The sequence below is a fragment of the Chrysochloris asiatica genome, unplaced genomic scaffold (genome assembly GCF_000296735.1).
Source record: "Chrysochloris asiatica unplaced genomic scaffold, ChrAsi1.0 scaffold00262, whole genome shotgun sequence".
NCBI classification, from domain to species: Eukaryota; Metazoa; Chordata; class Mammalia; order Afrosoricida; family Chrysochloridae; genus Chrysochloris; species Chrysochloris asiatica.
This window is the reverse complement of record NW_006408780.1, coordinates 424,357-436,077: the sequence shown is the minus strand read 5'-3', so window position 1 is coordinate 436,077 and position 11,721 is coordinate 424,357. Positions and strand designations below refer to the sequence as shown.

Here is an 11,721-nt window from a genome sequence, read left to right as displayed (position 1 = left end):
TTCTGAGGCTGTAAATCTTTACAGGAGCAGAAAGCCTCATCTTTCTCCTGCGGAACAGCTGGTAGTTTCAAACTGCTGACCTTGTGGCTCGCAGCCTGATTTGTAACCACTACACTACCAGAGCTCCCTGTAGGCACATGGATATTAGCCTATCACAGACAGCATTGTACCTCATGACAGATCTTGATATGTTCTTTTTGACAATGAATGCAACACCATTCCTCTTCAATTTATCATTCCATGCATAGTAAACCATGTAGTTGTCAGATTCAAAATGGCCAATACCAGTCCATTTCAGCTCAGCAATGTCTAAGGTATCCATGTTCATGTGTTCCATTTCCTTATTGACAATTTCCAATTTTCCTAGATTCATACTTCATACATTCCATGTTCCAGCTGTTTCTCTTCATTTTGAGTTGTGTCCCATCAGTAAATGAAGGTCCCATGGGCTTTTCTCCCATGAGCTTTACTCCATTGGCATTATCACGGTCAACTCTACTTTGGGGAGGCTTCTCTTCCCCAGTTGCATTTTGAGTGCCTTCCAACCTGTGGGGCTCATTTTCCAGTACTATATCTGACAGTGTTTCTCTGCTATTCATAAGGTTTTCATTGATTAAATATTTGGAAGTAGTTCATCTCTTCTTCTTCCTAGTCTGTCTTCATCTGGAAGCTCATCTGAAACCTGTCCACCATGGGTGATCCTGCTGGTATTTAAAATACCCGTGGCATAGCTTCCAGAATCACAGAAACTCACAAGCCACCACAGTACAACAAACTGACAGACACAGTGATGGTTGTCCATCTTATTTACCCCATATTCCCAATGCCTGGCACAGTTCTGGCTCAGAGCAAGCCCTTGGTAAATACTTGTTGGATAGATGAATGGGTTGGATGGATTCATGGAATGATGAAATGATAGATAGATGGAATGATGGATGGATGGATGGTTGGCTGGATGAATAGATAAATGGATGGATAGACAGATGGAGGGATGGAATGGTAGATGGATGAATTGAATGAATGAATGGGTGGATAGAAAGGTGGTTAGATGGATAGAATGGTGGATGAATAGATGGATGATTGGGTTGGTAAATGGGTAGATGAATTGATGGAATGCTTTTTGTTTTATTAGGTGCCATCAAGTCTGTTCTAACTCGTAGTGACCTTATGCACAACAGAATAAAACACTGCCTAGTCCTGAACCAACTTCATAATCACTCTTAGGATTGAGTCCATTGCTGCTGACATTGTGCTATTCCCTCTCATGGGTGGGGTTGGGAGTGGGGGCGAGTCTTGCTCATTTGCATTGATCATCCACTTTACTAGTTGGGTATGATGTCCTTCTCCAAAGATCGGCCACTCCCAATAATATATCCGAACTATAAGAGACAAAGTCTCACCATCCTGGCTTCTAAGGAGCATTCTTGCTGTTCTTCAAACAAAGATTTGTTTTATCTTTTGGCAGTTCATGGTACTTTTAATTTTATTCTCCAACACCATAACTCAAATGCATCAATTCTTCTATGGTCTTCCTTATTCATTGTGCAATTTTCACATGCATATGAGGCTATTGAAAATAGCATGGCTTGAGTCAGGCATACCTTAGTCCTCAAATTGACATCTTTGCTTTTTATAGAGGTCTGTATAGCAGATTGACCTAATGCAGTGTGTTATTTGATCTCTTGACTGCTGCTTCTATGAGTGTTGGTGGTGGATCCAAGCAAAATGAAGTCTTTGACAATTTAATTTTTTTTTCTCCAGTTATCATTATGTTATTTATTGGTCTAGTGGTGAGAATTTTTGTTTCTTTACATTGAGGTGTAGCCCATCTGATGACTGTGATCTTTGATCTTCATCAGTAAGGACATCAAGTCCTCTTCACTATCAGCAAGCAAGGTTCTATCATCTGCATATTACAGGTTGTTAATGAGTCTTCTTCCAATCCTGATGTCACATTCTTCTTCATACAATCTAGCATCTTGGATTATTTGCTCAGCATACAGATTGAATAAGTATGATGAAAGAATACAACTCTGGAGATTTACAGCCTCGGAAACCCTATGCAGGGTTGCTATGAGTTGGAATTGACTCCACGGCACATAACCACTACCACCATTGGTACTTGATTAAAAAACGAGATCAATGGAAGAGACTAGAAAATCCAGAACTCAAACCAGGGACATTATGTTAACACATGATAAAAATGACATCTCTAGTTAGCCCTTGCTGACAAGTCAAGAAGACTTTGAACTACTGGATTGCAATCTAAAAAAAAAAATACCAAGTTTGATTCCTACTATCAACTGTACACACAAAGCATGTACACTAGAACAAGGTCCAAATGAACCCAAGATTTAAATGTAAATAAGAAAAGGGAAGGAAAAGAAACAGTAATGGCAATTCAAGAAATATGCATGAACAGACAAAGAGCATAAAGAGACCGTTCTCAAAAAATGCAACATAAATGACCCTGTTCTTCTTGTTAAGTGACGTCGAGTTGGGTCTAACCCACAGCGACCCTGTACAGGGTTTCCAAGAAGTGGCTGGTGAGCTTGCACCACCGACCTTGCTGTTTAAACTGACTTTGCAGTCTGGTACATTAAGCCACAGCACCACACCAGAACTCCTAATTTGCCCTAAAACATGTGAAAATAAAACCAACCTAATTATGATTAAAGAAAGCAAATGAAAAGTAAAAAAAAAGAAAGAAAGAATATAACTCTGACACACACCTTCACACCTTTCCTAATTTTAAACCATTCGGTGTCCCCTTGTTCTGTTCGAACTGCCTCTTGCTCTATGTACAGGTTCCTCCTGAGCACAATTAATTCTCTGCAATGTTGTTCATAGCTTGTCATGATCAACATAGTCGATAGCCTTTGCACAGTCAATAAAGCACAGGTCAACATCTTTCTCGTACTCTCTACTTTCAGCCAAGATCCATCTGACATTAGCAGTGACATCCCTTGTTCCACATCCTCATCTGAATCTGGCTTGAATCTTTGGCAATACCTTGTCAATGTACTATTACAGCTGTTTTGGGATTATCTTTATCAAAATTTTATTTGCTTGGGTGGATGAATGGATGATAGATGGATGGATGGAAGGGTAGAGAGATGGTGGATGGATGAGTAGATGGATGGATGAATGAGTGCATGGATGAACGAATGGATATTGGATGGAATGGTAAATGGATGGTGAATGAATGGATGATTATGTAAATGAATAAATGGGTGATGGATGGAATGGTAGGTGGATGATGAATGGATGGGAGTTTTGATTCTGGATATCAAGTGACCAGGAAAGGTCTCCCTGATCAATGCTTTTGGAGTAAAGAAATGGAAAAGATGAGCATGTGAGCCATGGGACCGTCTGGGGGAAGAGTGTTACAGTAAAGGGCCCAGCATGAGCAAATGTCCTAGGGCGGAGACTTGCCCAAGTGAGGTCAGCCAGAAGGCCAGAGTAGAGTGAGGAAGCTAGAGGTGAAGTAGAGGGATTGGATCACCAGCACCCAAGGGAACATTGTACAATGTAGGCTTACAGACAGAGTCAGGCTGCAGGGCTAGGGAAGGGTGATGACAGGTGATTTCTGGAGATGTTTGGAAGCAGGTGGGCAGGATTTGCAGATGGATGTGGGTGTTTGAGACAGAGAGACAGTAAGGGCAATTCCAAAGACTCAAGTGGGTGCAAGGAAGGAATGGTCAGCAGTCAGGGTGAGGAGACTGAGGGATGGAAGGTGAGGGATTCTGGTTTGGATGTTGAGTTTGTAATGCCCACCAGATTTGCAGGTGGGAAAGGCGATAGGAGAATGGATAATAGAATTCTGGAGTTCAGGGTATCCAGACTGGCTCCCACCCATTCCTCCATGGACAAGACTCCTGCCTAGGCTAATAAGGTCCTCCCAGGGGTGTCCTCAGTGGACATGTCTCAGGCTGTCCCCATCTCTGTAGTATTAAGTTAGGGACTCCTTCCCTTCAGAGTCCACGGCACTCCCCTCCCCATCAGCCACTCTTCCCCCTCCTTTGCCCAGTCACTTACTTTGGGCCCATCTTTCCCATGAGCTGTCTTTCCTTCTCACTCATTATCCAGTCCCCCCATCTCATGCTGAGCCCCAAACCCCTGTACCCACTGCTGGTCAGATGGGCTTCCCTTCCCTCCACCACTCGATGATCCATCGATACCTTGTTGATTCAGGTCCAAGCTCAGCGGCTCCCATGCCAGACATGCTTTTTCTATAGCTCAGACGGTACATTTACCTCCTCCCTGGCTGAACCTGAGGTAGCACTGGGCACCACCTTTCCCCTGCCCAACACCAACTGGACACTAGTCCCAGTATTCTAGACACCCCTCCGTCTGCAGCTGTCTGACTCTGGGCTCTTTGTCTCACCACCCCACAGATCCCGAAGAGCACCTATGAGCTGCCCAAGGAGCAGCAGCTGCTTGAGATCATTAAGAGGTATAACCGCCGGAAGGCCGAGGTGAGTCACACGTGGCCCTGCCTTTTCAGACCACCATCTTGGGGCTGGGGTGGGTGGGTAGGAGCACCCACCCTGGCTGCCCAGCTGATTGTCCTCAGGGTGGAATGAGGTCATGGGTCAGATCACCCATAATGCAACTGGACTCTCAGCCGCCCCCCCCCCCCACTTCCCCAGGACTATCAAATCCCCACAGCATCACAGAGCAGAGGGCCTCTGTGCTGAAGGCTTCATGGGCGATGGAGAAGGGGGTGAGGTGGGGAGGAGGAGGAGGCAGACAAGGGAGGACAGGAAGGGAGCAGGGACGAGGTGTGGAAGCTGATGGGGGAAGAAGAGGGACTGCAGAGAGGGAAGAGGGTGGATGACAAGGACCACCAGGGAAGGAGGAAGAGCTGGTTGGTGTCTTCATCCCCTAGAGTGAGGCCGCACCTTGTGTCTCTGCAGGAACGTCTGCTGAAGGCAAATGTGAAGGAGCTCCACTGTGCCACGCCCAGGTCCCGGGAGGAACCCCTGAAGCAGGTAAGCCCGGGCCTCCACGGGGACCTGCAGGCAGGAGCAGGCCCTCACGTTTTACAACAGTTCTTCAGAAGCCACATCCACCATCAGGGACCACTGAGGGGCAAGTGTCCAGTGATGATGGGATAGTACAGTGGGCAGGGTAGGTGAAGGCAGGTGTAGATGGGACAGGTATAAAGGCAGACAGGTGTAGAGGTGGATAGATACCTGTAGACAGGTGCAGGTATAGATGGGGGCAGGTATAGAGGTGGGCGGTGTAGAGGTTGATAGACACCTGTAGACAGGTGCAGGTATAGAGGTGTAAAAGGAACAACTGTAGAGGTGGCAGGTTTAGATGTACCAGGTATAAATGGGGGCAGGTGAAGAAGTGGGCAGGTGTAGATGGGGTGGTGGTCGTTATGTGCCGTGGAGTCGCTTCCAACTCATAGCGACCCTGCATAGCATTTCCAAGGCTGTAAATCTTTACGGGAGCAGAAAGCCTCATCTTTCTCCTGTGGAACCGCTGGTAGTTTCGAACTGCTGACCTTGAGGTTCGCAGCCTGACTCATAACCACTACACTACCAGAGCTCTTTTGTAGATGGGGTCAGGTGTAGATATGGCAGGTATAGGTGAGGCTAGGTGAAGAGGTAGGTAGGAGTAAGTAGGGTAGGTGCAGAGGCAGGCAGGTGTAGGTGGGGACAGGCCCAGAGGTGAGCAGGTGGAGATGGTGGAGATGGAGAGGTAGGTAGATGCAGACAGACGCAGGTGTAGATGGGGATAGGTGTAAACAGGGCAGGGATAGACATGGCAGAACCTTAGCCTGAGTCCAGCGAGCCCTGCCATTTCACTGCTCCCCTTCTGGCAGGTCACCACTGCAGCAAGATGCAGAGGCTGTTGGGACCATGTGCAGGTGGGTGGGATAGGAACGCTGGAGTGTGGCTGAGTCAGGACAGAAGAGTGATCAGGCCCCTGGGATTACTCAGCCTGCCACTCACTCTGCTGAGGTTTGGGGGCTCCTGTCGGGCACAGATGCCAGGCTGCCGTCTCTACTCTGACCCTGCAGGGCTCCAAAAGGCCTCAGTTCCAAGCGCCACCCCGGATCCGCAGGACACCCAAACTGACCTTCTACAAGGTAAGGGACACATAGACCATCCAGGTGGCTGTGGGCGCTGGGTCCATACCCTTCTCCCCCAGTGCCCACCTATGTGCCTGTTTTGCTCTGAGCCTGGATAGTTGGGGATGGGGAACCTGAGGCTCCCACGTCAGGTCTACCACTTGCAGAGGGCAGACGTGGAGGGCAGGAACTAGACAGTCAGCTCCTGTGCTCTCCCACAGCCCAGCAATAGCCCAGTCAAGCTGAACACCACGGCCATCTTACGAGAAGGGGCTCTGTACCAGCGGCAGGTGGAGAAAGAACTGCAGAGGTGGGGCTGTGATCGAGTGAGGCCAGGACCCTCCCTGGGGGCTGCTGTACCTTGGGCAGCTGCTCACAACCCATATGTGGTGGTGGTGGTGGTGCTGGCGATGGGGGGATTCCAGAGGCGGTGGGAGCAGGAATTTGACAGACCGAGAGAAGGCACAGAGCACAAAGAGGGTTCAGAGACTGTGATCCTGCGAGGGTGGGGATGCCAAGCCGGACAGGGCCAGAGTCCCATGTGTATTTCACAGAGATGGTCCAGCTCAGTGCAGGCGATGGACCGGGGCTGGAGACTGAGCCAATATCTGCCCTGCAAAAATCCTGCCCCAGAGGGGCACTGTGGAGAACCTCTTCCCAAACCCCGGAGCACACCCAGGCCATCTCTGTGCATTGGTTGTGGCAGGAAGCTGGGTGGCTAGGGGTGGCGATGGACACTGGGCTAGCAGGTGGGCAGATGTAGTGGATGGACAGAGGAATGGTGGGTAGACACAGAGGTATGGATTGACATAGGAGTGGTTAGAGAGATGGAAAGATGGTGGGCAGAGGGATGTTGATGGACAGATGAGTGGGTAGAAAGAGGGACAGATGATGGACAAAGACATGGTGGATGGGCAGATGAGTGGATAGAGAGATGGACGGAGGAATATGGATAGGGAAATAGGTAGACAGGAATGGTGGATGGATAGAAGGCCGAGCAGAGGGGTAGTGGATGAACAAACAGGTGGAAAGAAGGATGGCAGATGGACAGATGGGTGGAAAGTGTGATGATAGTGGACAGATGGGTCAACAGAGATAATGAATGGGCACGAGCTGATGGATGGACAGACACTGTGTGAGGAACGGCAGACGAGTTGACACAGGGGTGGTAGATGGAAAGCTGAGCCGACAGAGGGGTGGTGGATGAAGGAATGGTGACAATGGGCGGTGAGGGTGGGTGAGGAGGCAGGAAGCCCACACCTGTGAAGGCCTGGCAGGGCTCCCTAGGCAAACGCAAGCCCTGACCACAGGGACAGCACCATGTCATGCCGCTGGGCCCTCTTCTCCAGGGTTGACAAGCTTGTGGATGGGGCGGGGGACTTCTCCGAGTTCCTTGAGTGGCAGAAGAAGATGCAGGAGAAGGACCAGGAGGAGCAGCTGGCCGCAAAGGAGTGCCGGAGACTGCAGGGGAAGCTGAGCCACGAGGAGGCCATCCTAGCCCGGCAGAACCTCAGGCGGGACAACAAGCAGAAGGTGGACCAGAAGAAGGAGGAGGTGAGGGGGCAGTGCACTGGGCCACTCAGCTGTCTGACCTCTGAGCCGAGGCCCCCAGGGAAGCCAAATGCTCAAGCCTGGGCAGCTGTGGTCGCTAGCTTGCAGGTTGACCCCGGGGTCATTTCCTCCAGAGACTCGGAGAGCAACAATAGATTCCTTGTCCCGCCTGAATCAGTTAGACTGAGTGTACCTTCTGACCAGCACTTCTGGCCTCTGTTGCACTGCTGTTCCCCACCGGCAGAGTTGGTTGGTCCATACACACCTGGGTGTTCCTCAGGGAATATTTATGGTTCTGGAAAAAAGTTCCAGAAGCTGACATGTTTAGGTGTGGCGTCCTCTCATTCTGAAAGGTTTGTGGAGGCCCACTTTACTAATTAGTAGTGCTCTGAAGACAGTCGGCCCAGGTGGGCGCTGGTCTTCCCAGTGAGCCTCACACTGACCTGGTTGAGGAGGGAGCCCGCTGGACCTCCTCAGCTCAGATGTGTGGCTGTCGGTCCTGTGACTGCATTCCTCTGAGGACAGACAGCCAGGGACACACTAAAGCACAGGTGGTTAATTTCTTGTGAAGGCTCATTTGTGTCTGTATCCTTTTGTATTCAGTTTAAGCTTGCCTTTTCCTTCCTTTTGGTTGGGACCACCTCATCATGACCCCATGTATAACAGAGCAAAAGAGTACCTGGTCCGGCGCTATCTGTGTTTTAGCCCGTTGTGGTAGCCACTGTGTCGGTCCATCTTATTGGGGGTCTTCTTTATCACTGACCCCTTAACTTTGCCAAGTATGATGGCCTCCTCCAATGACTGGTCCCTCCTGATAACATGTCCAAAGTTTGAAAGACGAAGTCTCACCATCCAGGCTTCTAAGGAGCATTCTGGCTGCAAGCTGCCGCTCTTGTCTCCTGCCGGTCTCCTGCTTCTGTTGACATTCGCTGCTGTAGCTTTTCTGCCGTCTCCTTTTCTCTGGTGTCACATCTCGCTGTCTGCTGGATCCAGCAGGTCCAACACAGAGGTCTAAAGGTTGTGCTTTATTTACTCCGGGCTTTTCTTGCTTTATGGTAATGAGATGCCCTTTTCTGCCTCTGAGATGGCTCATTTTAAACCTAATGGATAACAAACTTGATCAATCCCCATGTTAGGGTTCCATATCCCTTATTTGCAACTTTGGACATATTGTCAGGAGGGACCAGTCACTGGAGAAGGATATCATGTTTGGTAAGGTGGAGGGTCAGTGAAAAAGAGGAAGACCCCAGTGAGATGGATTGGCCAAGTGGCAGCATCGATGAACTCAAGCGTGACAACAGTAGTGAGGCTGTCCCAGGATTGGGCAGTGTTTCGTTCTGCTATGCATAATGTCGCTACGGGTCAGTAATGACTTGATGGCACCTAACAACAACAACAACAAAACCCCATGCAAGTCCTAGGATAAGCACTAGACTGCTAACCACAAGGTCAACAATTCAAACCCACCAGCCACTCCTTGTAAACTCTATTCAGGGTCACTATGAAACAGAACTGATTCAATGGCCCTTAACAACAACACCCCTCCACACGCGTTCCATATGCCTTATTCACATTATTAACAAGCTATCCAGTCCCCTTGGTGGGCCACGAACACCTCACATCTGCATAGCCCTACCTAGTCATTCCACCACTCCTCTGTCAGTTTGTGCTACTGTGGTGGTTTGTGTGTTGTGATGCTAGAAGCTATCCTGCCTGGATTAAGGTCAAGCCTACTTTGAGGAGTCAGCTCTTTTCCAGTCATGTTTTGAGAGCCTGGCTACCTGTGAGGCTTGTCTTTCAGCAGTATATCAGAAAATGTTCTCTTGCTATCCATAAGGTCTTCAGGAACTAGCCATTTAGAAGTGGTCCAACTCTCCTACTTCCCAGTCTGTCTTAGACTGGAAGCTCTGATGAAACCTACCCACTATGGGTGACCCTGCTGGTATTTAAAATATTGGTGGCTTCACTTTTTTTTCTCTTTAAATACTAGCAAAGTCACCCATGGCAGGCAGATTTTGTTGGAGTTTCCAGACTAAGACAGACTAGGAAGAAGGAGAGACAAACCACTTCTGAAAGGTTAGCCACAGAAGACCTTATGAATTGACGGATGTAGTGCAGGGAGATGAGTTCTTCAGGTTAGAAGACACTCAAAATATGGCCGGGGAAGAGTTCCCGCCTCAAAATAGAGTTGATCTTAATGCTGTCGATGGAGCAAACCGTTCAGGACCTTCACTTGCTGCTGAAGCACAAGTCAAAATGAGAAGGAACATCTGCAAATTTCCACTGATAATCAGAATGTGGAATGTACAAAGTATGAATCTAGGAAAATTCAAAGTTGTTAAAAATGAAATGGAATGCAATTTGATGAACTTGATCTATACTTATGGATGTAGTAGCTCAAAATACCAACTGAGAGGGAAGGAATTTGCACATCAAGGATCATCCCCATCCCCTCGGTACCCAGAGTTGATAGGGATGGCCATCTTAGACATTGGCTCCCTAAAATGGGGTGGGAGGCTGTAAGGCACAAAGTGACTGGCTTACAAGTTTTCAAGAGGGAGTTTAGTTTAAGAGTATGTGGGGGAAGGTAGAATCCGTGCTGAATAGTTTTCATCTTGTCTAGATGAGTCTGGTGAAAGGAGACAGGGATAAGATTCTTATGATTGAATAGTGAATAACTGTTATCATGACTAATTGTGATTGTCACAACTGTAAAGGTAGAAGTTTTGTAACAGAGATGTGTGTGTGGTGGTGGGGGGGGTGGGAGTAGTTAATCTTACAGCCCAGGAGCAGAGGACCCTGAGACCATCAAGGGAGAAGAGCATGAGCGGAAGGTGGGACCCTAACCAGAGAAGCAGCAACACCAGACATAGAGGCAGAAATGATGACATGGTGAGAGAGAGCAGCTGAGAACTCTAGACTTATGGGAAGAGAGGTGCTATGTGCTGGCAGCCAGAAGGCAGACTTGCGTAATGTACCCTTTGGTTATTTAAATGATTATATATTCCTGAGTGTTTTTGTGTATATCCAGAAACAAAAACAACAAAACACAGGAGGAATAGAAGCAAATACTGTTGAGTGATGATGCATGGAGGAGATTGTAATCATTGCAAAGAAATGGTCAGTGTTAAAACCGATGTTCTCCCATGTAAACTATCACTCAATTCACAATAAAAACTTCTAAAAAACTGAAATGAAATGCATAAAGATTGACATCCAAGGCATCAGTGAGCTGAAAGTGCACCTGACCCAAGCCATGGTATTTTCAGTGGCCTTATATGCTTGTGAAAGATGGACAACAAATAAGGAAGACCTTACAAGAATAGATGCATTTGAATTACGGTGCTGGCAAAGAATATTGAAAGTACCATGGAATGCCAGAGAACAAACTAATCTGTCTTTGAAGATGTACAGCCAGAATGCTCCTTTGAAGTGAGGATGGTAAGGCTTTATCTCTCATACTTTGGACACGTTGTCAGAAAGGACGAGTCTTTAGAGAAGGACATCATGCTCGGAAAAGTGAGGGTCATAGGAAAAAGGAAGACCCCAAGTGAGATGGATTTATACTATGGCAGAAACAGTGGGCTCAAACCTAATAAACCTAGTTATAAGAATGGTTCACTATGAGTCACAACCAACTCAACAGCACCTAACAACAATGACCTACTCATTTGGTGGGGGGTTTTAAAGACTATAAAGGAGCTCTGGTAGCGTAGTGGTTACAAATCGGGCTGCAAACCACAAGGTCAGCAGTTCGAAACTACCAGCTGCTCCAAGGGAGAAAGATGAGGCTTTCTGCTTCCATAAAGATTTATAGCCTCGCTTCATGCAGAGCCTCTGCAATACATAAAACTATAGGTAGAAACCGGAACCACATCCAGATCTCCAGAGATGAGAAATCTCCACTTGAAAGAATGAGCAGACCAGCCTGGAGCGGCTAGAAGAATAAAAGATACTTCTTGAAAGAAAGACCTGCAGGAAAAATGGAGGCAGATGGACTGTTACTACAAGAACAAACAAATCGCTTCCCTAGGAAACATCAAGGCAAGTGGCCAGGTCCTCTCAACGCAGACCCCCTTCCAAGA

At 47.9% G+C, this 11,721-nt stretch overlaps 1 protein-coding gene across 1 annotated transcript in view; it reads left to right on the top strand.

The window, feature by feature from the left end:
- The window catches only part of LOC102824676 (plectin-like), a 70,906-nt gene that overhangs the window by 43,030 nt on the left and 16,155 nt on the right, over nucleotides 1-11,721 (top strand). Inside the window, exons 6-11 of the mRNA XM_006874121.1 lie at nucleotides 4,398-4,478; nucleotides 4,920-4,969; nucleotides 5,860-5,881; nucleotides 6,035-6,103; nucleotides 6,307-6,395; nucleotides 7,435-7,639. Of these exons, the coding sequence (XP_006874183.1) occupies nucleotides 4,398-4,478; nucleotides 4,920-4,969; nucleotides 5,860-5,881; nucleotides 6,035-6,103; nucleotides 6,307-6,395; nucleotides 7,435-7,639 (516 nt within the window). The remainder of the gene's footprint in view (nucleotides 1-4,397; nucleotides 4,479-4,919; nucleotides 4,970-5,859; nucleotides 5,882-6,034; nucleotides 6,104-6,306; nucleotides 6,396-7,434; nucleotides 7,640-11,721) is intronic.